Genomic DNA, 25,697 nt, shown 5'->3' with positions numbered 1-25,697 from the left:
GGTTTTATTAATTGTTTGTGTCACGCCTATTTGTATGCTGGCTCAATTTGTAAATATTTAGAGACTTGCCTGTCTGCCAATCCATTAATTCATCCATTATCGATCCATTGATTGATCGATCCATCCAATAAGGGATGGTAAACTTATGTACTTTAGGGACCAGGCAGGCAAAGTAAATGAGGAAAATGGGCTTGGTAAAGACTGTAGGCCGTGGTGGGGACTGCGGTAAGCCAAAGAGTGCAGTTCACCGAGCTGCCACGCACAGTGTTCGCTGCCCTTCTCTCAGGTTTGATGTCTGGCACCTCTGGCCACGGTGCACCATCTTTATTTCAAGAGCGTTTGGGTTTGAGCTGCTACTCGGTGTTTGGGTGGGGCCCCTGGCCTCAGCCTGGTGGAGAGTCTGTTGTGCAAACTCTGGAATGTGCATCAGTCAGGGCTTTTTAAGGTTGCAAATGGCAAGAAACTCAACTCAAACTGACTAAGCACAAAGAGGAATGCACAGGCTCATGTTACTAAAAGATCAGGAGTGTGTCTGCCTCACTTGAGACTGGGTCTAGGGACTCAACAAGGTCATTTGGGTATGCCTTCCACCTCCCTTTCTCTCAGTTCTGCTTTCCTTGGCCTGGGCCTGCTCCACGGGTGTCTCCCAGCAGGTTCAGGTACACAACTCTATTAACTTTTTCATACCTAGAGAACGAAAGTACCTTTTCCCAACAGAGGTTCTAGGGTTGCCTTAGACTCCACATTCACTCCTGAAGCGCAGTTACTAAGGCCTGGGAAGGCCAATGTTCTCCTTGGCTAGGCCAGGCCCCAAGCCTGTCTCTGAGTTGGGGGGTGGAGTGGGGGTGATTTACTCAGCTGATGGTGGGGGTGAGGTGGTTCACTGGAGGAAACCAGAGGCGTTGTTACTGGAAGGAGGAGAAATACCAGGCAGGCAGGCAGGCAGGCAGGCAGCCCGTTCCCACCACAGGGAGAATGGGCTGATGGAAAGCTGGGCTCTTAGAATAGCGTTGTGAAGCATGACTCCAGCTACTAAGCAGGGCCAGAGCTTCCCACTCTTTCAGCCCCATGCCCCAGCATGAGTAGCGACCACCCCTGACTTCTGACCAGCCCCATCATGCCCAGGAGGAGGATGGCACAGTGCTTGGTGGGTGTAGACTGTCTTGCACTACCTCTTACGCACTTCCAAGATGCTTGGGTCTATGAACACCTGAGCTCACTCTAAACTGTGACTTTCAAGATTTTGGAATTTTAGGGGAGAGCCATCACCCTTGTGGGTCCCGAAGTGCTCAGAGCCCTCTGAACTTCCAACCAGATTCCCCTGTTGTAGGGGGAGTTGCCAAGATGAAGGGTTTTCTTTCAGCAGTGCCATGCTTGGTCTCGGCATGCCACTGCCCAGAGTCCCCAAGGCAGGGACTGAGGCCATGGAAGAGTCACACGTGGAATTTGGAGCCTCTCACTTTCCACCCTGGACACAGGCTGCTGGAAGGGGAGAGGGACCGGGCTGGATCCTCAACAGCTGGCAGCTCCTGGGGCAGCCTCGTGGGCACCTAGAATTCTCTATTGGAACTTGGGTTCCAGAGGGTAAATCAGGGAGGTGTCAGGTCTGACCTTGGTCACACGTCATCCTCGGTGCCAGAAATGTCAGCTCTCCTCAGACTGAGCTACAGTTTTCTCCTCACCATCAAGGATAATTTTAACTTTTTCTTTGTTTGTTTTTGTTGTTGTTTTTGAAAATATGCCTACCAGAAAGCAGAATCCTGAAAGGAAGGTAGAAAAAGGGTGAATGGAGTTCATAAAAGGATACATTTTATGAAACTGTCAATAAATAAAACTCTGCTTATGGAAGAAGCAGAATTGTTGATGGTTAGAAAGCACCCAAGACCCTTCATACCCTATCCGATTTGCCACCACAACCCTGCAAGGTTGACAAGGAAGGGCCATGTTTTAAAATACCTATTTTACAGGTGTAGAGGTAATAATGAAGAGAATTAGTGGGGTCTTGCAGTTACTGGGAGAGTTTAGTCTAGAACTCAGATTTCTATACAACTGGTCTAGTTTTTAAATCCCCTCACCCTAACATAATGTGTGATGTGCAACTGTTTTTTCCTTGACTAGACTTGGAGAAAAAGAATGTTGATTGAGAGAATAAACATAGGCCTTTTTATTAGGTATCTGTAACTCAAGCTGAAAATAGTCCTTAAACCAACGTATTGGGTTGGCCAAAATGTTTGTTTGTTTTTTTCTGTACCATGGCTCAAGCAGTGCTTAGTTGTCTGGAACTTCATCTGAAGCAATTTTTTTAGATTGTATTGTGGCAACTGTCATGTCAGCATGCATTTAAAAAAAACTTATCAAAAGTAGTGAATTTTTGGGCAGCCACTTTAATATTGAAAGATTAAAGAAAATATGCAACATTTTGGGGATATTATGCTTTATTATTTCAAGAAAGATAAAAACACAACTGAAACACAAAAATAGTGTTTGTACAGGTGCTGTGACTGAGCGAATGTGTCAAAAGTGGTTTGTAGAGTTACCTGGTAGTAGACATTTTGGCCAAATAATTTTTTGCTGTGGTGTTATCTTATGCATTGGAAGATGTTTAGCAGCACCCTTGGCCTCTACCCACTAGAAGCCAATAGTAGGAGATAGCCAATAGTAGGAGACTCAAACTACCCAAATCAATAGTTAATGGTGAAAATGAAAAGTGTCTTTTATTTTATGGAAGAAAAAAAAACTAAACAGACTTTTTGGCAAACCTAATAACTCAATAGAGTTATGAGAGGCTGACATAATTTTGGTCTTCCAGCATGCCAGTCATTCATTCACCCTTCTATTGATTCATTGATTCTGTACTTTCTTCATGAAACAGTTAATGTGTCACTAGTATATGTCAAGCCTTGTATTGGCTGCTATGGAGGGTCTAAAGATGAAAGAAACACTGGTTTCTGTTAGTTTTGCTGCTTACTGAATGCCTCCCCCGTCCCCCGCAACTAGAGGTTTCAAACAGCAACTATTTACTTTGCTTCCTACGCTGTGGGTTAGTGATTTGATCTGGGTTCACCTGGGTGGTTCTTCTGACCTTGCCTGGGCTCCCTTATGCACCTGTGGTCATTTGCTGCGAGGTTGTGGCCTGGCTGGTCTAAAATGGCCTCAGCCAGGAGAGCTTACCTCTGCTTCCTGCCTCTGCCCACCTGCCAGCAGTCTGGCCCAAGCTCGTTCACTTGCCAGGCAGCAGGGTTCCAGGAGAGCACTGGAGAAGCTTGCAAGGTCTCTTGAGGCCTGGACTTGGAACTGGAACAACCCAACTTCTATTGTTTTCACTGTGCCAAAGCTAGTCAATGAGTGTATCCTCACATACTGTTCAGCTTCACGGAGGCAGTTTGACGTGGTCTCCTGTCCTTGTGATCTGCTTAGCCCCCTCTCCTACACGCTTTCCCTCGTCACGTCTGCACACCTTACCCTGCCCCACTGGGAAGACCTGCCCTCTTAACTTCTTCCTTTTCTCTAATTCTGCCTTCCTTTCAGATTCCGCCTTCCTTTCAGATTCCACCTTCATAAAACCTTCTGCAGTGATTCCACAGGCAACTGACCTCTCAAACCTTTTTATCAGCAACAGTACTTGTAGATAGCATTTACTGCTCGCAGGATATTTCAGTTAGACACTGAAGATAGAAAAAAAAAAATCCCTGCCTCGAAGAGGCCTACTTTCTAGGAAAATGAAAATAATAAACAAAGGCTACCTCATAGGGTTGTGATGATTAAATGAAGTATTAGGCATACAGTGCTTAGCATAGTGTCTGAGACACAGTAAGTGCTCCATAAACCTGACATGCCAAGGGCTGGATGTGATATTTAACCCGTACAACAGCTATGAGGGGCAGATTTTCCACTGGCCTAAAGTCATACAGCTAATTAGCGGAAAATCTGAGGTTCAAGTGCTAAAACTTTTTTTTTCATCCTCACCTGAGATGAGGATGGAGTCAAATGTGATGGAATCTAATGACTCGTGAAGTTGTCACAGTAAGATAAAATCCATGTACCTCTGGTCCCTGCCTCAGTTTGCCCATCTACAAAATGGGAAGGCAGAAAGAGTCACAATGGGAACTGTTACGTGTAATCTGAAGTCCAAATTGATCACGATGCAATTTAAAATAAACAAATGTTTATAAGAGAAAGACATTGTAGGGGAACAGAGCCTGCGTTTGTGGTAGTCTTAGGGCCTCACACTTGTCTTCTTTCTGCAGAAAAGAAACTGAGATCTCTGTTTCTGGACCATGTCCCGACTAGGAACTTCTGATCATAAATCTAGACCTTTGCGTGTTTCTCCTGAGGTCCCTCAGGCCTCAGTATGAAACGGTTGGTCTGCTTTGTACCGAGTGGACGGGACGCTCTGAATCCTTGGGCCTGTCAGGGTCTGCTGGTGTCTGCTCTCAGTCAAGTAGTTCATGTCAGACCAGTTTATTTAGTGACTCACCTGAACAGAAGCAAAACAACAGCCTAACAACAGCCTAATGGTACTGGTGGGCAGCTCCTTAGTTGTCATTTAACAGATTTCAGGTGCACTTTGCAGCAGACCCAACCTCTGGGTTCCTCTTTCAAGATGTTCGCCTCCTAATTCCTGGCACCTGTGAATATGTGTTACCTTATGTGGGAAAAGGGACTTTGCATGTGTGATTAAATCAAGGACATTGAGATGGGGAGAGTTTCCCGGAGTATGTGGGTGGGCCGGATGTAAACACAGGGGTCCTTCCAAGAGGGAGGCAGAAGGGTGTGAATCTGAGATGGCCATGTGGCAGTGGAGACAGAAGAGAAGTTGTAGTGATGCAAGGGAGGAAGGAGCCACAGACCTAGGAATGCGGGCAGTTTCTAGAAGCTGGAAAAGGCATGGAAACAGATTCTCCCCTGGAGCTTCCGGAAGGAATGCAGCCTTGCTGAAACCAACTGTAAATGAATAAATTTGTGTTGTTTTAAGCCACTAAGTTTGTGGCAATTTGTTATAGCAGCAATAGGAAACCAGCACACCATCTTTGCATATGTCCTGTTGAATCTACCAAAGTTCCAGCCTGTCAAGGCTCCTCCTCTGCATCCCAATGCCCTTTAAACAAAGGTGATGGCTGGCAGGCTGCCCTTGACCCCCAGCTGGGGAGATCTGTGCTTGGAGTTAGGCTTCTGCTGGTGGGGATGGCTTTGCCCTGAACCATCCACACAGTCAATAGTTGTGCTTTTGACCACTGACCCTAGTGGCTACATGGCTGCCCGGTGGTGGGGAGAGGGGTAATCTGAGCCTTTTTTTTTTTTTATACATTCTGCTGCTACTCATCTGTGTAGACAGAGAGGCCAACAGAGCAGACAATACTCTCTGGGAGCTAACTCGGGAGTTGTCTTTTTCTGCTGCTGGTCGTAGCAGCAAGTGGCAAATGAGACCCCACATTATAGTAACAACTGCTAATATTTACTGATCATGCATAGTGAGGTTCTTTCACCTGTTCTCAGTGATCCCCTAAGGAGGGTCCCATCATTCCCATTTTATAGGTGAGGAAAGTGAAGCTCAGAAATGTCTACAAGTCCGTCCAGCAGCAAGCAAGTGAGGAGCCGGCTCTCAAACCTGGCATCCTCATGCCAGTGCCCCTGCCCTTCAAAATGCCTTGCTGCCTCTCATAGGGTGTCGCATGCACGGCGTAGGCATTCCTTACACAATTACTGGCTAAATGCATGAACGACTGCCACTCAGATAAGCCACAAGCAGCCTTATGAAACCCCATCCAGAGGTGGCAGAGCAGACCGAGGGGCTGCCAGGAAAGCCAGCTGGACAACAAGAAATTTACTCCTGCAGATGCAGAGATAACACGGAGCTGGCTATCTCACTTAGGGTCTCGCAGCTGGACTCCTGGGCAGGCCCAAATCTTATTGAATTTACTGGTGTCTCCTAGGCAGCAGAGCTCCAGGTTCCCAGCAGGAAGTGGGATGGTGATCTCTCGGGGTCCCCCTTTCCCTGGGGCTTCCCTCACCCTGTCTTTGAATGCTTCCAGGGGCCCAGCTGGAGACCCGAGGTGGAAGTTGGGTGTGCACTTGTTAATTTCCTTTCATCCTCCCTGAAAACTGAAGAGAAGTGGGGGAGAGAGCGCTGATGGAGATAAACTTCGTGTGGAGCAGCAGGGGTTCTGCTTGCCTAGATATTACCGGTGTCCCTAATAGATTGGCAGCTTGCGCGGATGTTTCCTTCCTTTTGCTTTCTTTCACATCTTGCTTGTGTGAGAAAGAAGAGGATTTACCACTGATGAGGTTCATGCCAGATAATGAATAGAAGGCAAGTGACCCCAGCTGTCTCCCTGCCTCCCGCCATCCCCAGGAATCTCTGTCAGCCTTAGTGGTGGTCTTTGCCCAGCCAGTTCCTGTGGGACAAGGCTGCTTTGTTAAATTGCCTCATGGCTGCTGTCCGTGGTTTTATTTGGTTTTCTTTCTCTCCAAAATCTCCCTCAAGTTATTACTTCATTTGCAGTGCTGGTCAGAGCAAGGCAATTCTATTGATTTTCCTTCTTTTGTTCTCAGTTTCTCCATATATTAATTGGGTCTAATCATGTTTGCCATTCTCCTCTCTTTAGGGAAGATTAAATGTTTGGTGTTTAAAATGAGGGGCAAGAGGGTGTTTTTGATAGGAGTGATGACAATATTCAAGTTCTAGTAGTGCGCAGATTTTAAGATAAAGCCCAGTTTTTTGTTCCAGCGGTTATTATTCTTTTTTTTTAAGAACATTCTTTGTTCTGGGTGTTTTCTAAACAATCTGTAAAATGCTGTGGGAGCCATTCACCTAGAGATGTCACATCGATGATTTAAGATTTGGAGGGACTGAGGGACAGGAGATTCAGGACACCTCTGGAGACTGGGGCCCCATCTCCTGCTGGGTCCCTGGAAATGGCCTCTGCTAATTGGACCTTGTCCTGTCAGGACACATCAGACAGGGCCACTGTGATACCCAAGCTCGGCGGGGGTGCAAGGGTCCGAAGGAGCAGGTGCCTCTGCTGCTGGGTCCCAGGAGCGCTTTGTTACTCTGGGGAGGGAGGGCCAGCCAGCAGTCACGTGGCCTGCGGTCAGGAGGCCGTGCTGAGCTGGGCTCTCCCCAAGCCCAGGAGAGCCAGGACCCGAGTGTGAGCTATTCTGGGCTGTGTGTGTGTGGGGGGCAGAGCTGGGGTGTGCATGCGTGCATGCCTATGTGTGTGTATATGTGTGTGTCCTCAGCGTGAGGCTGTTTGCTCCAAGAGTCACTTCCAGTACTGGAAATGTGCTGAGGTTTCTTCTTTTTTTTTTGCCTTTCAAAAAAGAAAAAAAAAAGCCTTTAATCTTTGAACCGTGTTAATGGGGGATATAAATTTTGGCTTGGGGAGGAGGTGCGGAAGAGCAGAGTCCCCTCCAGGTCCTGCAGCAGGAAGCCTCCCTCCCCTGTTTGGTGCTGCCCTGTCCCTCGGTCCTTCCCCTCAGAGTTTCCTCGTGGAGGTGGAGGGTCTGTGCCTGCGGCCTGTTTAGTGTAAATGCTGCTGTGTGTCAAGGGTAAGCACATGGCTGGCTCCCTGCTGGCTCCTCAGGTAGGAGCAGTAGGGACATGTTCCAGTCCCCTGACTGGTCAGTGCTCACTGGGGCCAAGCAATGCCATGCCTGTTGGACAGAGTGACTCCAGGCAGCATGAAGCCATCTACACTCCTTCCCCTAACCCACTTCCCACTGCACCTGGGCCTCTCCAGGTCACTGGTGGCGTGCGTATCTCTGGGCTGCTGGCCTGGCCTGGGTTCGAGATGGCCCTCCTACAGAATGCAGGGACTGGCCAGGAGGCAGCACGACCAGGAGGCAATTAAAGCCTGCAGACTGGGGGTGACTTGTTATCTAATCCCAGCTCTGCCGCTGTGGCTTCAGTTAAATTCCTTGTCCTCGTTGAGCTTCAGCATCTTCATTTGTTAATGTTAAAGTGAATGTAGGCGAATGGGAGCCAAGTATATACCCGCCCGACAGCAGTTGCTGCACAAACGGTGCTGTGATTACTGAAGCTGTGATGTTGGCTTCCAGTGCACCATCTGCAGGGTCCCTCTGACAGCCAGCGCAGGACTGACCTGACCCTGGCAAAGGGGACCCCTGGTGGGACCTCATAACCTCTGGTTGTATTCCACTCAGGGGCAGACAGCTTCTTGGGCCCTTGCAGCACTACCCTGAAGGGCCCCTGTCCCCTCAGCATTGCCTCGGAAGTTAATGAAGGCACTGGTGGGTCCCGGGTGAAGAGCAGAGGCTGCCAGACCAAACCTTCAAGCCAGCAGGTCACACTTATTTATAGGTCTTGGAGGGAGGCAGCACCCCAGGCCCGGAAGAGGCAGCTGCAGGAGACAGAGGACAGGGGCCAGGGGAAGGGTGTATTGACAGTGGAGGGGGCGGGGACTGTAGAGGTGAAGAGGCCAGGGGGCCTTTGTGTGCAGAAGAGTCAGGGCTCCAACAGAAAGCGGTAGAGCCAGAGTAGATTGGGGAGTGTTGAATAAGATGGCTGCTTATAAAAGAGTGGGCAGGGAAACATTTAAGAGGATAGTCCACACCCTGGCGGTTAGGTCAAGGACAGAGGGCAAAGTCACAGGGACTGAAGAGGATAGCCCTATAGCTAGGAGAGGATAGGAGCCATGACCTTCAGTGGAAGGATGCAGCTGCCCACCAATGATCTAGCAAAGAGGTGGCTAGGGGAATAAACACTGCATCTCACTCTTCCTTCTCTCTGATTTGCCACTGGCACCTGCCATTGACTCAGGCCACCAGAAGCAGAGGGCAGAGGGCAGTGGTTCACTGTACAGAATAGACTCTTGGAGGTACCAAGGAGGGAGAAAAATGGTAGAGAGAGGACCTGGAAGGGTCAGTGGCACAGAGTTGGCACAGAGAAGCAAGAGGTGGGGGAGAAGTAAGGCTGGGGACCCTTGTGGGTAAATGGGTTGGGTAAAGACAAAAGAGTTATTGAAGGAACCAGCTAGAGGCTCTGGCAGAGTGATTAATATTGCAAAGTCAGGGAGGCAGACATTTATGGACTGAATCTTACCCTACTTTGGTGTGGTCTTGGGTAAACTGTGTAACCTCTCTAAGCCTTGGTTTCATCATCTGTAAAATGGGAATGATAAAGATAATATTTTCTACCTAGTAGTGGGGCACAATGGAATACTGAAGTACTCAGCAGGGTGCCTGGTAAACAGTCAAGACTTACTAAGTGAAGATAGAACAGATGGAGGTATAGTGACTCAACTATATGAAAGAGAGTGCCCAACTGAGCAGCCAGTGTGCATTGTGTAAGGCCCAGCAATGCTAGGAATGCTATCCCTAGCATTTATCCAGCTAAAATTTATTGAATACCTACTCTACGCCAGGTACCCAGCTGGAGGCACTGGGAACATAGGAGTGAGCAGACTAGACCGGTCTTTCTTCCAGGGACCTTATGTATCTAGCAGGGAAAGACAAGTGGAAAGTAGATAAAGATAAAATAATTTTTAATGGTTGGCAAGGTTCTGAAAAAACCATAAACCAGCATGATGGGTAAAGAGTGAATGCTGTAGCCCTGGCCAGTGTGGCTCAGTTGGTTGGAGCGTAGTCCATACCCTGTAAGGTTGAGGGTTCAATTCCTAGTCAGGGCACATGCCTAGGTCACAGGTTCGAGCCCCAAAGTTTTGGGAAGCTTCAAGCTTGAGGGGGTAAGAGGGAGCAGAGCCCTGAGGTGCAGAAGCAGCCAGCTTGCGAAGAGGAGGAGAGGGTGCTTGGTGAGCGACCTACAGGCACAAAGGCCCTGAGGAGGAGGTTGATGTTTCTGGGGCGCAGAGGTGCCTCCGGAAGCAGAGTGTCAAGCTGCTACTAGCATCTCCCTCTTGGGTGAATGTGAGGACTGAACAGAAAGCTGTTAGCCCCATGCCTGGCACCTGTACATGTGCCATGACCCTTAGCTGTTGGCTGTTATTATTACTTCAATAAAACTTATTGTAGAAAAAGGTGGCGTAAATAAGTGGGTAGATCCAATATAAAGCGGTCCAGTGGCTCAGCCTGCATTTATTGTCGGGGCTGTGCGGAGTGGAGGGCAAAGGGTGCAGACTCGGGGATGAGGTGGCCTGTTCAAATACTGACTCAGTTGCTCCTCAGGGGACCCACAGCTTATGACTTCAGCTGAACTGCAGGGTCCTCCCTTGCATAATGGGGGATAGTAATAGCTTCTCTCTCCTGGGGTTGCTGTGAAGATGAAATGCATTACTGTTTCTAAAGCACTTAGAACTGGGCCAGTCACAGTAAGGGCTACCTGGTGGTATAGTTATTGCTAAGAATGGCTGGAGTGCAGTTTCCGCACAAGAAGTGAACTGAGGACTCTGCTTCCCAAGAGCTTACTCACCGTTGGATCTGGGATGGGTGCTTAAAGAGATCCCAGCACCCAAAGCAGCGTGTGATGGTCCTTAGGGGGGGGAATATCACTGGAGGGCCGGAGGAGGGATGTGAAGACAAGAAAATACAATTAATGCTAACCAGGTCTGATGCCATCAGTCAGGAGAAGACAGGAGCAGTCCAGTCCGTCTGCCCCCAAGCATTGCTTCTGCCCTTCCCATGCAGCCTTTCTCAGCAGCCTGCACCGCCCCAGGACCGGCCTCAGCCGAACTCCCATGCCCATCAATAAGGAACAGCCTCCTAACCCCTCTGTCGGCTCCTACTGAGCCCTTAAATCTGCTGGTATTTGTTGAGAATCTTCTACCCTCACTTCCTCCCATGCAGAGAGTCAAGGAAAGGTTAGAGGTCGGAGGACAGGAGCTGGGAGGATGGAGGTGAAAGTGGACAGTGCTATTTATGGAATGAAGCAGAACCCTGTGTGCCTCACAACTGGGAGATTCTTCTGGTAAGATAAGTGGAACCCTCCGCAAGGTAATTATGAGAGAGCATAAATTCCCCAGATAACCTGTCCTGGGAAGAGATATTGATGGCTGTGGGGCATGTGCTGGAGGTTGCTCTTGCTCTACCGGTATTGGCTGCTGTCCCCCTGCTTCCTCCTTCCCCCTCCTCTTCCTTCTTTGTTGCCTTTCATCTAATTAGCTGCCCTGCCCATCTGTCCTCCCCCACAGACCTCAGCTTCCCCCTCAGGTCGGCTCTTCTGGACCTTTCTCTTTTGGTTTGCCTCTGGGCTCTCTTAATGATGAAGGTTCCGGAACACAGCGCGGCCACGTGCATCCCTGTGGTTCAACAGGGCTGGTGGAAAAGCTGCAGCCCCCATGGGGGAAAGTTTCTAAGAATAGAGGGAGGCCCTGAGCCTTGCTCAGGTCCAGGTGCTCCGAATGAGCACTGATTGAGTGCTGCCGGGTCAGCTTCAGGCTCTGTGAAGGCCCGGGACTGTTCCTGGGCCAGGGATAGACACAACCTAGATCAGGAGCTTAGCCTGGGCAGCCAGCTCATCCCTCAGTCTGGCTCTGCACATATTCCATCAGGTAGAATATGTGCGACTAATTCTCTCCATGTGGCAGATGAGAGCCGGGGGACCAGAGGGGTTGAGGGACTTGTCAAAGCTCTACAATGGCTAAGTTCCAACTTCGACCTGGAACTGAGGTCCAGGCTTGGTTGTCCTATTCGCGCCCACCCCCACCCCATTCTGTGAGATGACAGAATGTCCTCACCAGAGCAGCCGAGGGCTGGGATGCTTCTGTGAGCCTTATGATGGCCCCGATCCCTTTCTGGCAGGAGAGGAGAGACGGGTGAGCCAGGCAGCGAGGCACTGGTGGTGGAAGAAGTCTGGGTGAGAGAGAGCCTCTGCTGTGCCTGGTTCTCCTGATTTGTTTGGACTGAGGGGGTCCAGGGGGGCTTGGGCACCATCCTGTTTGATGGAGAACGCCCTGGGGAGTGGGCCATGCTCTCTATGCCCCCCTGCCTCAGCATAGCCTTCTTCGCCCACTAGGAGGAAACGAGGCCTGTGCAGCCGTAAGAAGCACTGTTCCATCCACGCATGAAAGCATTTCCCAAATGAAAAAGGGCTTTCGGGGAAGCTAGAAGAAATTAATTTTCAGTGTTGAGTTTTCCTTTCTGTAGTTAACAATCGTTAATAAATAGGTAGGGTGAGCTGGTGCTTGTTTTCCTTATTATTAACTGTATTTATGGGTTTTTATTAAGTTGTACCAAGCTGGGATAATTGTAAAATTATTTGCTTGAGCTGTGTGACTCTGGGGCCTCCCATTCTACTCTCTTTCATTCCAAGGGTGGAGCCTGTTCATTATTTAAGCCTTATGCTGTAAACGAAAAGTGGGCAGACGTTTTCTGTAACGGTCCAGGTGGTAAATATTTTAGGCTTTGCAGGCCATGCGATCTGTTGGAGCTACTCAGCTCTCACATTGGAGAGTGAAAGTGGCCACAGACAATGCACAAACGAGTGGGCATGGCTGTCTTCCTGTGAACCTTTATAGACATTGGCGGTGGGCCAGATCTGGCCAGGGGATGTCGTTTGCAGACCCCTGCTGTAAACAGTGGAGAAATCCCTGAACCAGGAACCTGGGCCCTGAGGGTCTAATGTCAGCACTGCTCCTGTGTGACTGAAGGAAATTGCTTCACCTCTCTGGTCATTGATTTTCCTTGTAATACAACAGAAGCACAGCCTGGACAATCTTGAACCCACTAGGTTTCTCAAATCTGGCTCTTTCTGGGAATCTGGCATCTTTCTTTTTTTTCCTCCTGCCAGTCAGGGTCACAGGGCCTCTCACAGTCCATCGTTTCTTACTCACTGTTGGTGTCCAAACTGCATAATAACATTTTGTATTTCTCTAGTGGTGTCTTTTCAGGTAGCTTCCTTACCAGCCCACTTCCTGAGTTTCTGAGAGGTGACTCTATAGAGGGGAAGTTTACTTTTGGACATTTGGCAGTTTTTTGGGAAAAAGAGCGAAATAGTTAAGATTACTCAGCAAATCAGTGATGCCCATAGAGAAACCTGGTGCCTCCAGAAGCAGAAGTGTTTTTCAAGGTACTCTGGTCCTGGAGGCACAACCCACGGTGAAGGGCAGTGGTGCCCCTGGGAGACTGATAGGATAGTGGCCAAGAGCAAGGTTATGGACTGAGATTGCTGGGCTTACAACTTCACAAGGCTTAAAACCCTCTCTGCCTCACTTCTCTTACCTGTGAAATAGGGGGAAGCATTGGATAAAATGAGATAATACCTGTAAAGTGCTGAGAAATGTGCCTGGCACACTTAGTAAGTGCTCAGTAAATGATAGCCATGCCACTATTACTATTCCCATCATCTTGTCATCCTTCTATAAATATGTTTAGGGTGACTCTTCCTCATCTTTATAGTGGCACTAGGCTAATCTTTAACTTAAAAAAAGATTTTCCTTATTTTTAGAGAGAGGGGAAGGGCGGGAGAACGGGAGGGAGAGATATTGATGTACAAGAGACGTGGATCGGTTGCCTCGCACATGCCCACAAATGGGGACCTGGCCCACAAACCCAGGCATGTGCCCTGGCTGGGAATTGAACCAGCAACCTTTCAGTTTGCAAGCTGGCACTCAGTTTACTGAGCCACACCAGCTGGGGCTCATCTTTAACTTTTGGATTGGAGACGTGGGCTGAAGTGCGTTTCTTCTAACCTGTATGCTTGCTGAGGTGGAAAGATTGGGGTAAGAAGACTGAGGAGAGGAAAGGCATGTAGGAAGGAAGGAAGGAAGAAAAGGCAGGAAGGAAAGAAGGAAGGGGACTTGGGTTCATGAGGAAAGGAGAATCAAATTCTAAGTTGAGTCATGTTCCCCTCATAGCTGTTGGGATGGGAAGAATAGGCCTCCCTTAACCAGTGTGGAGGTTTGGTCTCCTCTGTCATTATCTTGGATGTAGAGGTTATGAGGGCAGATTTAGGTGTTTCTAGAGTGCACTCACCTCTTTTTTTTGGTTTTGGTTTCCTTAGCTTCTCAGGATATTTTTACCATTTCAACCAGAGAACTTAAATCTGGGGACATGACCCACCTCTTGGTCAGCTGGGCTTTGTTCTGTCCTTATTAAAAGGTTTATGAGTGAATGCCTCAAAAGCCAGCAGGCTGGAGACAATTTGCACAGGAGGTGGCCAAGAGAAGTTGGGGTGACTCTGAACCTTGTGGCAGGTTCAATGAGACTCAGCGCTTCTTTGTTTGGCTTGACATCCCTTCGAAGGACGCCTGGAGATCACTTGGTCTGCAGGGCGTTTGCTACTGCAGGCTGATTTTAACCAACTCTGACAGGAGGGCAGAGGCCCCTAAGCAAGGTCAGGACCACAAATCCCATCCCAGCAGGTGCATGATGGGGAGACAGCGCCCTCCAGATGACCTTCAAGTTCCCATTGATTTCCCGTCAAGCAGTGCCTCCCTACCCCCATCCTGCTACTGTCCCTGCCACTCCCCGTAGGTAGGCTTGGGGCTCTGGAAGAGGATATGGATCAGCTCTCTGAAAAAGGACACATAGAAGAGGTTTGTTCAGAGAGACCCCTTTAAGGAAAGTGGAGTGGGTACCTTGGGGACCATCTTCTGGTCCTACTAGTTTACAGTGCCAGTATCAGGCCTGGAATGTCCTGTGGGGGCATAGAAAGGAGTGGCTGATGTCCAAATGGCATCATTTTACCCACTTGGCCCCACTTCTCTCCAGGTTTTGGGGTGTGTAGGTGGCACTGTGAGGTCACGAGCAAGATTTGACTGTGGAATGGGTCCCCAATCTATTATCATGGGTGTGTTGGGCAGGATCAGAAGGGAGAAAGTGGCAGCGTGAATCTCATGTGCTGTGATCAGGCCTCTCCCAGCACTGACCTTCTTGCCCTCTGGAATGCCAGGCTTCCACACCATCCAAACCAGGTGGGCCTGGTTTGCAGGCAGGCCTGGATTTCCTATGTGCCAAATCCCGTGTTAGTCAGAGGATCCAGTGGTAGACAAGAGAAAGAAAGACCCTGGTCTCACAGAGCTCAGAGTTTCGTTAGGTAAAGATGATCAGTAGGCAAAGAGAAAAAAGGAGGAAAAATTTTGAAAGTGTTAAGTATTATGAAAAAGAAAATAGAATATGAGATAGCAAAGGTTAAAGCAGGAGTGGAGTAGGAGGAAGACAAGCCAACAGCAAGATCTGAGAGAAATGCACACCAGGAAGAGGGGCTAGTATATGCAAAGGTCCTGGGGCAAAATGATCTTCATATATTGGTGGGACAGAAGGAAGTGCAGTGAGGATGGAGTCCAGTAGGCTAGGGGGACAGGAGACAAGGTGGAGTGGGAGAGTTGGGCATGGCCAGTCAGTCTGGGGGTCTGCAGCAACGGGAAGGAGGTAAGATTTTATTCTGAGTGCAAGAAAAAGTCATCGGGGAGGGATTTAAGGAGGAAAATGCCATGACCTGATTTCCATTTAAAAAGATCATTTGGTCGGCTGTGTTGAGAATTGACTACAGAAGTCTGTGTTCTCTGTGGTTGTGTTTTAAAGGCCAGACTAATATTCCCTTTACTGGAGAGGCAACACTGAGGCTCTTAGATTTCAGCAGCAAAGATGGGGTCTGAGGGTGTGTTTGTCCAAGAATTGTCTCTGATCAATGCTTTGCTTCTACTGGCAGTCACACCCAGGGGACAGTATACTGGTGCCCAGCTCATAGTTGGGGTTTCAGAAAGGACTCAGTCTAGAAACCAGGGAAAGTAAAAATATTTTTCAATCAATGAAGTTTCTGCGATGGGCGTGATTTTTTTCTACGTATGCTCCACCCTAGATAAAACAGACTTTTTTTTAAACTTTTGGAAGTTGGTTACATTCTACAGATTTTTCAGTCTCTGGAGGAGAGATTTATTTTGTCACGTCTGGATGCCATTTGGAAGGCAAACCTTGGACACAAGAAAAGCTGCAGTCTTCTTCCTCCTCAGAGCATCCCCTTTCCTGACCCTCCGTGCCCCTGTTATTTACTGGAAGGAATCACACTGCTTTTCTCCTGCCTGCCTCCAGTCTCTTGTCCTTGGCGGCCCCTTGTCTTCAACCCTGAGTTTCATATGTCATCAGAACACCCATTTGGCAGCTCAGAAATCATGGCCAGGTTCAATATAAATTCCGTCTTGCTTAGGTAGCTTTGCATAATAAGTCCCTGAAAAGTCTTCCCCAGAGTAGATCCTGCAAAGGGATTTATTGGGTCTGAAGGCTTGAACGTCAGACTGAGTGGCATTTAAGTCATGATGGGAGTTTCAGGGTTCAAATTCTTCATCTGACTTGGCTTTTGCAAGGCAATGCCTTTGTCCCCAGTGTGCCTTTCCTGTGATGTTAGAAAGGTCAGATCACTGCCAGAGTGACCACACTTAAGGATGCTGCGACCAGGCAGGCCTCTTAGATGTTTTGTTAGGGATGAGGCTTTCAGTGGGACTAGTCTGCTACAGGTTAGTGCCTCCAGGTTAATCCTCGTCATAGGCCTGAAAAAATTCCCCACAGGCAAAAAACCAGTCCAGTTCAAGTCAGTTAACTGGGCTTCCCAGCTCTGCCATCACAATATGACCCCAGAGCCACTCAAAGCCCCCTTGCTCATGCTCGTGCTTTGGAGGTTGGGGGGCTATCCTTAGATAAGCGAGTTTCGTATTTCTCACAATCAGTGGGCCAGCTGTCAAAAACACAGCTGTCTGGATCCCATCTCAAGACTCCAGAGTGGAAAATTCACAGCCCCCCTCCCCACCCCGAGGGAGTCTGACACAGAGCAAACTGCGTTCCAGTGCCTTAGGCCATTCCTTCTTCCGGAGGGTGGGGTGATGTCATTCTTGATAGGCATAACTGGGGCTGAGGACCGAAGGCAGTATTCAGTGACCTTCTTGTGAAGTTCAGAGAAGGAGAATATTCTGTGTCTCATAGAGTAGTGTGAATATTATAGATGGAGAAATGAGAACAACTCAAGAGCTGATGTGAACTTTCTGGAGACAATTCAGTAGGATTTGAACTTGTAGGATATTTGTTTTCAGATGTTTAATCCTGTGCTCTGGAGAAGCCAGATAACTTCAGGCTCACTTCATTTTCTTTCTTTTCTTCTTTTCTTTTTGTTAAAAGCTTTTGTTTGTTTATTTTCAGAGAGAGGGGAAGGGAGGGAGAAAGAGAGGGAAACAATCAATGTTTAAAGAGAAACATTGATTGTTTCCCTCTCACAAGGGGGACCTGGCTCGAAACCCAAGCATGTGCTCTGAGTGGGAATTGAACTGGCAACCTTTTGGTTTGCAGGCCCAACCCACTGAGCCACATTGGCCAGGACTCACCTCATTTTTGTATGGAGAAAGTTAAAGTGTCCAAACTCCCATTAGTTTGCTAAGGATGGCATGGCATTTCAATCAGGTAATCCATACCTATCACATGCCCCTGTCTTCCCTGCACTATACTTGGTTGAGTAGCACAGAATATGTAACTCTTAGGCCCTGTCTTCAAGATGCTTATACTCTAGTTGGGAGGGGAGAGATGAGGAGGGTAGTTCAGACTGGCCAAACATAACTGAAACACTTATGGGGCTCAGAGAAGGCAGAGATCAAGCGTGATTGGCAGAGATAACTGGGAGGCTTTCTAGAACAGACAGGACTTAGCACTTGAAACAGTGCAAACCCAGCCAGACCAAGGGGAGGAGGCCAGAATTCTAGGTGGGAGGAGGTATTTTGTCAGGGTCCAGGAGTGAGGCTGTCTGCTTCATATATATGGAAAGATTAGATGAGGATTCATTCATTCATTCTTCCTTCAATCCAACATGGCAAGCTCTATGCTGGTTTTGGGGACAGAGTGACATACAAGCCAGGTGAGGTCTGTGCATTTGGGGCAGGCTTCAGACTTCTGGTGCCATCCTGCAACAACTCCTGTGTTCTCCTGGATGCCTGAGGTTCCCCCTCAGCCGCCCTGCTGCCTTCTGTCTTAGAACAGGTTTGGGTGGCCACCTGACAGCCTTAAAGACACTGCAGGGGTGAGTGTGGTATCTCTGTGTGTCACATGGAAGACACTGACCTGCTCAGGCCTCTGTGTGAGCAGCCATTCACAAAGCAGGGAGGAGAAGAAAGGAGCTACCACTGATCACAGGCATTTCCCTCTGTGTCAGAGGCTCTACTCATTTAATTGTCTCACAGGCCCAAAGTAGGCATTATGTCATCTGTATTATGGGAAATAGAGTTTAGGCTCAGGGAAGGTAAGTAACTTGCCTCAGGGCTGTGCAAGCCAGTAAGGGGTGGAGCTGGACTCAGGTCTGCCTGATTCCAAGTCTCTCTCCTTTTCCCCCCATGCACACCCATCTCTACCCCCCATATCTCTCCAAAGCCTTGACAGCTTGGGAGAGGCACTTGGGCAATACGGGGAGCCATTTTGGCTACTAGACTGAGAAGTGAAGGACTACAAGCTGGGTTTGAGGGAGGTTTCTTTTTGTCAGAGTGGGTAGGAACAATGGTAGAGTGATTGAGGTCAGGAGATTGCTGTGATAACCCAGGAGCTAAACTAAATGGGAATGATTGCAGACACTTTCTCATTTTCCCATGGAGTTGCAGGTTGACAGCCATGCAATCTAAATCACCAACCTATATGTGCAAGAAACCCAGAAGACCATGCCCATGCATTTAGCATATGCTTTACCACTGTAATTCAAACACCTGGGCCATAGGTGAGGGGTATAGTAGTTGTTGGAAGCAATTCAGCAAAGACTTCACTAGGCACCTTCTGTGTGCTGGTCTCTGTACTGGACGCTGGGGGTGAATCAATAAAAAACCAGGTGGGCAGTGCTGCTGGGGTAGTGCCCCTGGAGTTGTTTAGCGCAAATCCTGAGTGGCCATGTGCAGTGTCCTCATGGAATTTTATAGTCTAGTAGGGAAGACAAATATTAAACAATGAATTGAGTTAAAATTGACATCATTAATAGTAGTAGTGTTGTTGTCTTTGCTGGAAGAAGACAGAAAGGATGAGGGAGGAAGGGGATTGGAATCTCTCTCTTGCCCATCATCAGAAACACTGTCCTAGTTAGCTCGGGCTACTATGACAAAATAACCGTAGACTGGGTGGCTTAAACAGTAGACATTTATTCTTCACAATTCTGGAGGCCGGGGCATCTGAGATCAGGGCAACAGCATGGTCTAGTTCTGGTGAAGGCTGAGGGTTTTCTCCCTGGCTTGCAAGAAGGGTTTTCTCCCTGGCTGTTGTCAAACAGTGTCCAAACATGGTGGTGATGGGGGGAGGGTAGAGAGAGAAGGAGAGAGAGAGATTTCTCTTAAAATGGTACTAACCCCTTCAGGAGGGCTCTGACTGAATCACCTGTCAAAGGTTCCATCACCAAATACCATCACACTGAGGGTGGGAGCTTCAACACAGGAATTTGGGCGGGACATAATTTAGTCTCTAGGAAACACTAAATTTGGCTTTGTTTCCTGCCAGCTTTAGGGAGGGTGTCGCTAGGAAGAAAATGAAACAGTTCCCCCATATTACCCAGTATTGCCCCATTCTTGCTAGTGATAAAACACTACATCATGGGAGATGGCTTCCCGTGCCACATTAGAGTTAAACATGTTTAAATGCAAACAGGAGGAAGGTAGCCTGTTGTGAGTAGATGAGTTTGAATGTGTTTGTGGGCGGTGTGTGTTTTATGGGAAGCCGAGTGAGATAGCAGAGAATCCAGGTGCCCACAGAGAAAAGAGGGGCTGCGGAGGCCAGGGGCGGGGAGGGAATCCTGCCGCAGGCCAGGGCTTGTGTTTATCTCTGTTTATGTCTGTTTCTGTGCACAAAAAGCTGTGATGGGCCAAGGTCCCTTTTTACAGTCAAAGGGGACTTGTGGCCATGCAGTGGGAATGGAGAAAAAGTGACAACTCTCTAAGAAACGAAAGAGTTCAATGCCAGGCGGAATGAAGGACCAAGGATAGCTTGTCAGGGAGATAGAGCAGTGTTCCTCAGGGCTCCCCACCCTCAACCTTGGGAGAATTAAGACTCTGGGAGAGGGAGTAGGCTCTGGCAGATGATGGGGAATTAGCCTTTGGACAGGTGTTTGAGGAAAGGCACACACTTGTCCTTGGGTCAGAACACAGGACCAGAGGGACAATGAAAGTGAGGGGCCCCAGGTGTGTGGTTTGGAGGGCCAGGCTTGGGAGTCAGCCCAGGGATGGAATGTATAAGAACAATAGGCCAGGTCTTGAGAGAGAGAGAGAGAGAGAGAGAGAGAGAGAGAGAGAAAGAGAGAGAGAGAGAAAAAGAGAGAGAGAGAGAGAGGTGGCAGTGTGAGGAAGAAGAGGAGCAGGAGTCTTGAAGGTGTGTGTGTGTGTGTGTGTGTTATGGGTTCTGAAAATCACAGTGAGAGTGTAGTTGGCATTCATTTAGAGAAGTCTCATTTTTCCACTGTGAATCCTCTTTGGCCCTGGGAGTCCATTTCTCCACAGATACGCTCAAGGAGAGTCCCTGGAGCATTCTCAGAGCTAGGATGGCGTCTTTCATTCCAGGTGGGATCCCAAAGGGATCTCACCCCCGACAGAGCCCCAGATCTGGGCAGCCAGCACCGGTCCAAGCAGCAGGCCGCTGGGGTTCCTCTGGCAGAAAGCCCAGCAATTTGTTCACCTTGCCTTTCCCACTTCTGATTGCAGCCTTGAGTAGCCTGAAGTCAGCTGCTGATGAGAACATCATTCTACTCTGCCTTATGCCAGCCCAAGACATCTATCATCCCGTGGAAAGGGCAGCCCTCTTGGTTTGGTACAGACGGGCTGTGGCTCGGGCTTGGCTGTGCCTGACCCAGCCTGGGGCATGCTGGTCACCTCTCCAGGAAACGAGTCATTCGCTGCCAGCCTTTCCTTGCTTCCTCTGCCCCTTGCCACTTAAATGCAAATGTCACCCCTGGGATCCTTTCACTGTGGGGTATTTTTTTAAGAAATAGCATATTGAAAAGGACATTTGTCCTCTGTCCTGTTTAAATTGCTTTCCACAGGTTAGGAAGACCTGGGATTATTTTCTTCTAGAGAGCAGAGCAAGTCTTGTGAAGATTTTGGCTAATTGACTTTTGTAGAAGAGCTGCTTGAATTTATCAAGGAGGTTCAAGTTTCTTTTTCTCCTCCCATATCTTGCAAAAGCTTTACATTTTGTTTCCAAATCTCTGCCAACGCCTGGTCTGTTTAAAAGTGAATTCCCTGGAGACGATGGCAGAGAGGGTGTTGGCTGTCACATTTTTGCAGCTTTAGTCTTTAATACAGTTGTTCCAGTCCCCAGAAAGTCTTTTCTGTTTACATAAGGGAGGTATTATTCACACAAAGATTACATTTAAAAATACACCCCCAGCATGCCTGTTACTAATAACATTGCATGTTATGAAAGTGGAAAGTATTTAAGATGAAATTAATTTTCGCTCAGTGCGCCACTTTGTTTGACGTTCTCGTTCCATTCCGTGCAGGGCACGGACTTGGCCAGGCTCACTTTTCATTTTCAGCAAGTTCACTTTCTTACGCCTCTCTTTTAGAATGAAGCTATTGGAAGTGAGTTGCAAGCATATCAGGAAAAGTCTAATTTGAGAGCTACTGTAGATTTCTTTTGTATTGGCTTCCAGAATTTGTTTTGAAAATGGACACCCTCACCCTCTTCTTCCCAGTCGATGAGTTTTAGTGTACACTTTTCTTTTATTAGTGAGTTATCTTTTAGCAGAATTTCTGGGGTTGGAGTAGTTAACATCTCTTTTGGCAGCCTGTCCAAAGATCGTGGGAAAAGTGAACTGTTTCTCACATGGGACACCTCTCTGTTATGTGTTCTTGTCAGTTCTCATCAGTGTGGCGTGGCTGGTCACTGTTTAGTGGAGGGGAGCGGGAGCTTCCGGGACACCCTTGCCAGGCAGTGTCATCCTGCCTGGACTGAGCTGCCTGTGAAAGTTCTGTTAGAAGCAGGATAACAGCTAAGGGTGGAGGGAGCAAAAGGGAAAAAGGACTCATGGACATGGACAACAGAGGGGTGATTTGGGGGGACAGTGGCTTTGTAAGGGGACTAAATGGTAATGTAAAAAAAATACAATTAAAAAATTTTGTTACACTGAGCTGCATTGCTTTAGCAGGAGACGTTTAAACTGGTGGGACACAGATGCGAACACTTTGTAGGAAATGGTTCTTTATTTTTGATCAATCTCATGATCCTTGTTACCAACCTTGATTACATCAGCATATGTGCTGTTCCGTTTTATAGCATTTTAATGGGCTTTCAACCCCCTCCCCAATTCAGTTCCAGCTGTGTGACTATTATAATTTGATTACAGTTTGGTTTGCAACTGCTAGGACACTTTCTGAGCATATTATTTCTTCTTTGTGAGAGTAAAGCTATTCAGAGGTGAAAAAGAAGCAAAGGGCTTAAAAAAAAAAAACAAAAGAAGGGACTTGTAAAGAAGTAATTTCCAAAAGATGCTCAGAAGGCTGGGATGATTGTATCCTTCCAGAATGAGAAATTTGCTGAAACTCTTTGGTAGCCTCTGACCCACAGACTTTTTATTAAAAAGTATAGAAAAATTCATTATAAATTTGCTTTCTTTGTTCTTCTAAATATTTTGGTTAAGAAATATATTATTTTTAACTTAGTGACTTCCCCTCCTTGATTTTGGCTTTTCAAATCTACACAGAACCAAAACAAAGGGACATTCATAATGTCGCTTCAAAATGAGCTACTTGATTCTCCCTTTGGCCCTGCAGTCCTGGGGCTCTTCTCTTCCTGTCTTTTCCTCCTCCTCTCCACAAAGAGGCTCAAGTTTACCTGGCAATGGTCATGGTATTACATTTGTGTTTCTTTAGCCATTTATTAACCTGCCTAATTTTCATTGGTTAGGTATTTGATGGCATGAATTATTTTACATTAAAAATTTTTACTCTTTATTAATTTCATAGGCAAATGCATATTATTGCTATAATTTTAAAAATTAAAAATGTTTATTTTTAAAAGATTTTGTTTATTTTTAGAGAGAAGGGAAGGGAGGGAAAAGAGAGAGAAAAGAGTGTGAGAGAGAAACATCAATGGGTTGCCTCTCATGCATGCGGCCGCATCTGGACCCAACCTGCAACCCAGGCATGTGCCCTGACTGGGAGTCAAACCATTAATCTTCGGTTTTCAGGATAATGCCCAACCAATTGAGTGATAGCGGTCAGGGCTAAAACAAATTTTAAATTACAGTTGACATTAAATATTATTGTATATTAGTTTCAGGTGTGTGCTTTACATTTGATCAGTTTTCATCAACATTACCATGTTTTTCAGACTATAAGACCCCCCCACCCCTCGGAGGAATAATGGTTGTTGAGTTCTGTTTACATTGGTGAAATATTATTTATGTTATTAAATATTTTACCACATTTTTGCTTCAAAATTTTTTTCCCATTTTCCTCTAAAACCTAGGTGTGTCTTATGGTTCGAAAAATACGGTATATTTTAGACTTTTGAAAGGGATACCATCTTAAAATTAGTAGCATCACCACAGGTGCAAGGATACCAAAGATTCAGGAATATTCAATTTACTGTGCTTAATTAGTTACTAGATCACCACTCCAGAACATCCGGAAAGGTCTTTCTAAATTTTGAACTGAATTAATTTGAATTAGAAATCCAACTATTATTATTTTAAATGATGCTTTTATTTTCCATCAGAAAGCTATTTTTCTTACAAGTGCGCAGTTTTAAAAGACTGGTGTATGCTCCTCTTCACCTTCTTCCCCCCGGTAATAGATTTCCTTTTATGGATGTTTCCTCTGTCCTTCTAGTTTTTTATTTGGAGTGTTTCTCTTCTATTGTAATGGAAATCTGCGCATCTATGCTGGTGATTTGGATTCATTCTGGACTGCCTCTGCTGGCAAATACTGAGAACAGTCGTCTAATAGGGGATGTTAATGAGGGCTCTCTAGAAGCCGGATGACCCCCTACATACCCTGTAGAAGGTTGTTTTAGAGCTACCTCTAGTGTGAAGTGGAACCTCTTGCTCTCTAGAACTGGAACTTTTACTGGTGATTTTGTCGCCCTTAAACAAATTGCAACCAAAGTTGGTTCATTTGGGAACAAAAGGATCGGCAATTCCTAACGGCGAACCGCGCTCCAGTCCATTGAAACACTGGAGAGGGGGAACCTTTACAGACTTGGGTGGGGCTGTTATTAAAAAAAGAGTCCATTGGTGGAAACTGAACTTTGGAAGCCTCGTGATTCTTTATTAACTGGGTTGTGGCAGTCTCCCATTGGCTGAGCCGTCACCGGCGGCGAGGAAGAATCTTCTTTCGGCGGAGGTAGTTCGGTCCTGTCACTTCCTGTGGCGGTAAAGCGGCCCTGCTTCCTGCCGGAGCCAGAACTGTGCGCCGAGGTCTTGGGCTCGTGAGTTCTCGCCTGTGGGCAACCGACTCCATTTTCAATGAGGTCTCTGTTTATTAATTTTCCGTTTCTTTTCGGGGCTCTAGGTCCTTCGTAAAAGTGGTTTCTGAGTTTCCTGGTGGGTTCGGTACAGGAGATAGAACCTGGTGGAGTCCTGACACCGGGTTGGATTCCGCCCGTTGGTCAGGCTCTTGGTGCTCATTAGTCTTCATAACTGCAGATCTTCCCAGGGACATGGGTGCATGGTATCAGTTTCCTCTGGGTGTGTGTCGGTCTTCCCTGGCCTCATTGCTCCACTCTCTGTCTCCTGGCAGGCTCGGGGACCAGTTCTACAAGGAAGCCATTGAGCACTGCCGGAGTTACAACTCGCGGCTGTGCGCGGAGCGCAGTGTGCGGCTCCCCTTCTTGGATTCGCAAACTGGGGTGGCCCAGAACAACTGCTACATATGGATGGAGAAGAGGCACCGAGGCCCAGGTGAGCCACGCCACCCCCTGGGACGTGCACATATTTGGGTGCCGGGCTTGGGCGGGGGAGGACCATAGCTGTTCCAGAAATTTACGCAGTACTGCTGGGGTGTGGGCAAATTGTACAGCAGCCCGTAATTCTTCAGAGAAACTCAATGACTTTTACAGCTGTTGGCTGGTGAGGGGCCTTGAAGCCACATTGACAGGGGCGAAGGATATTTAGCTCCAAAAAGAGAAGACTGAGGACAGTCATCTTAATCTTTTACATGCGCCTGTTAGTGTGCCTTAGTTATAAATCTGAAATCTGCAATCAGATCTAGGTCTGAGGCTTACCTGTGTCATCATACCTCTCTCCTTGCACTTCCTCTTTCCTGAAATGGGGGTAATAGGAGTGCCTACCCAAGAATTTTGTCAGGATTAAATGCAGATAGTCACTAAGAAAGCCCCTAAGGGTTTAGCGCGTGATACTGTGTTCTCCAAATGCTCCACACTAGTCTTGTAGGCTTCAGAGAACAGAAGAAAGCTCAATGGATGGAGGTTTGGGAGGCCACTGTAGGAATGCGGTTTTCTGGCTCTTTGGGTATATTTTTAAAACTTTTATTATGGTAAATTTCAAACCCATGCAAAAGCAGAGAGAATAGTAAAATGAATCTCCATGTATTTATCACCCAGCCTCAACAATGACCAATTTATGGCCAATCCTGTTACATTTACACTCACCTTCCACTTCCCTCGCTGACTTCAGGTTATTTTGAAGCAAGTGAAATCTTTTTTTGTTCTGTAAATTTTTCAGTATGTATCTGTAAATGGTAGAGACTTAAAAATCAAACCCAAAATAACTATCAAAGCTCCAAGTTAACAGTAAAACTTGAATACCATCAAATATTTGGTAAACATTTTGTTTTTAAGGTTTTACTTATTTATTTAGACAGGGAAAGGGAGGGAAAGATCAGTGT

The 25,697-nt window shown here is 47.4% G+C and overlaps 1 protein-coding gene across 1 annotated transcript in view; it reads left to right on the top strand.

Moving 5' to 3' along the window:
* The window catches only part of DPF3 (double PHD fingers 3), a 237,145-nt gene that overhangs the window by 76,981 nt on the left and 134,467 nt on the right, over window positions 1–25,697 (top strand). Inside the window, exon 2 of the mRNA XM_045823360.1 lies at window positions 24,591–24,751. Within this exon, the coding sequence (XP_045679316.1) occupies window positions 24,591–24,751 (161 nt within the window). The remainder of the gene's footprint in view (window positions 1–24,590; window positions 24,752–25,697) is intronic.

Source organism: Phyllostomus hastatus, unplaced genomic scaffold, assembly GCF_019186645.2.
Source record: "Phyllostomus hastatus isolate PE091 unplaced genomic scaffold, TTU_PhHast_1.1 phas_scaffold_501, whole genome shotgun sequence".
Taxonomy (NCBI): domain Eukaryota; kingdom Metazoa; phylum Chordata; class Mammalia; order Chiroptera; family Phyllostomidae; genus Phyllostomus; species Phyllostomus hastatus.
The sequence above is the reverse complement of the archived record's forward strand: the minus strand, read 5'-3'. Positions and strand labels throughout refer to the sequence as shown.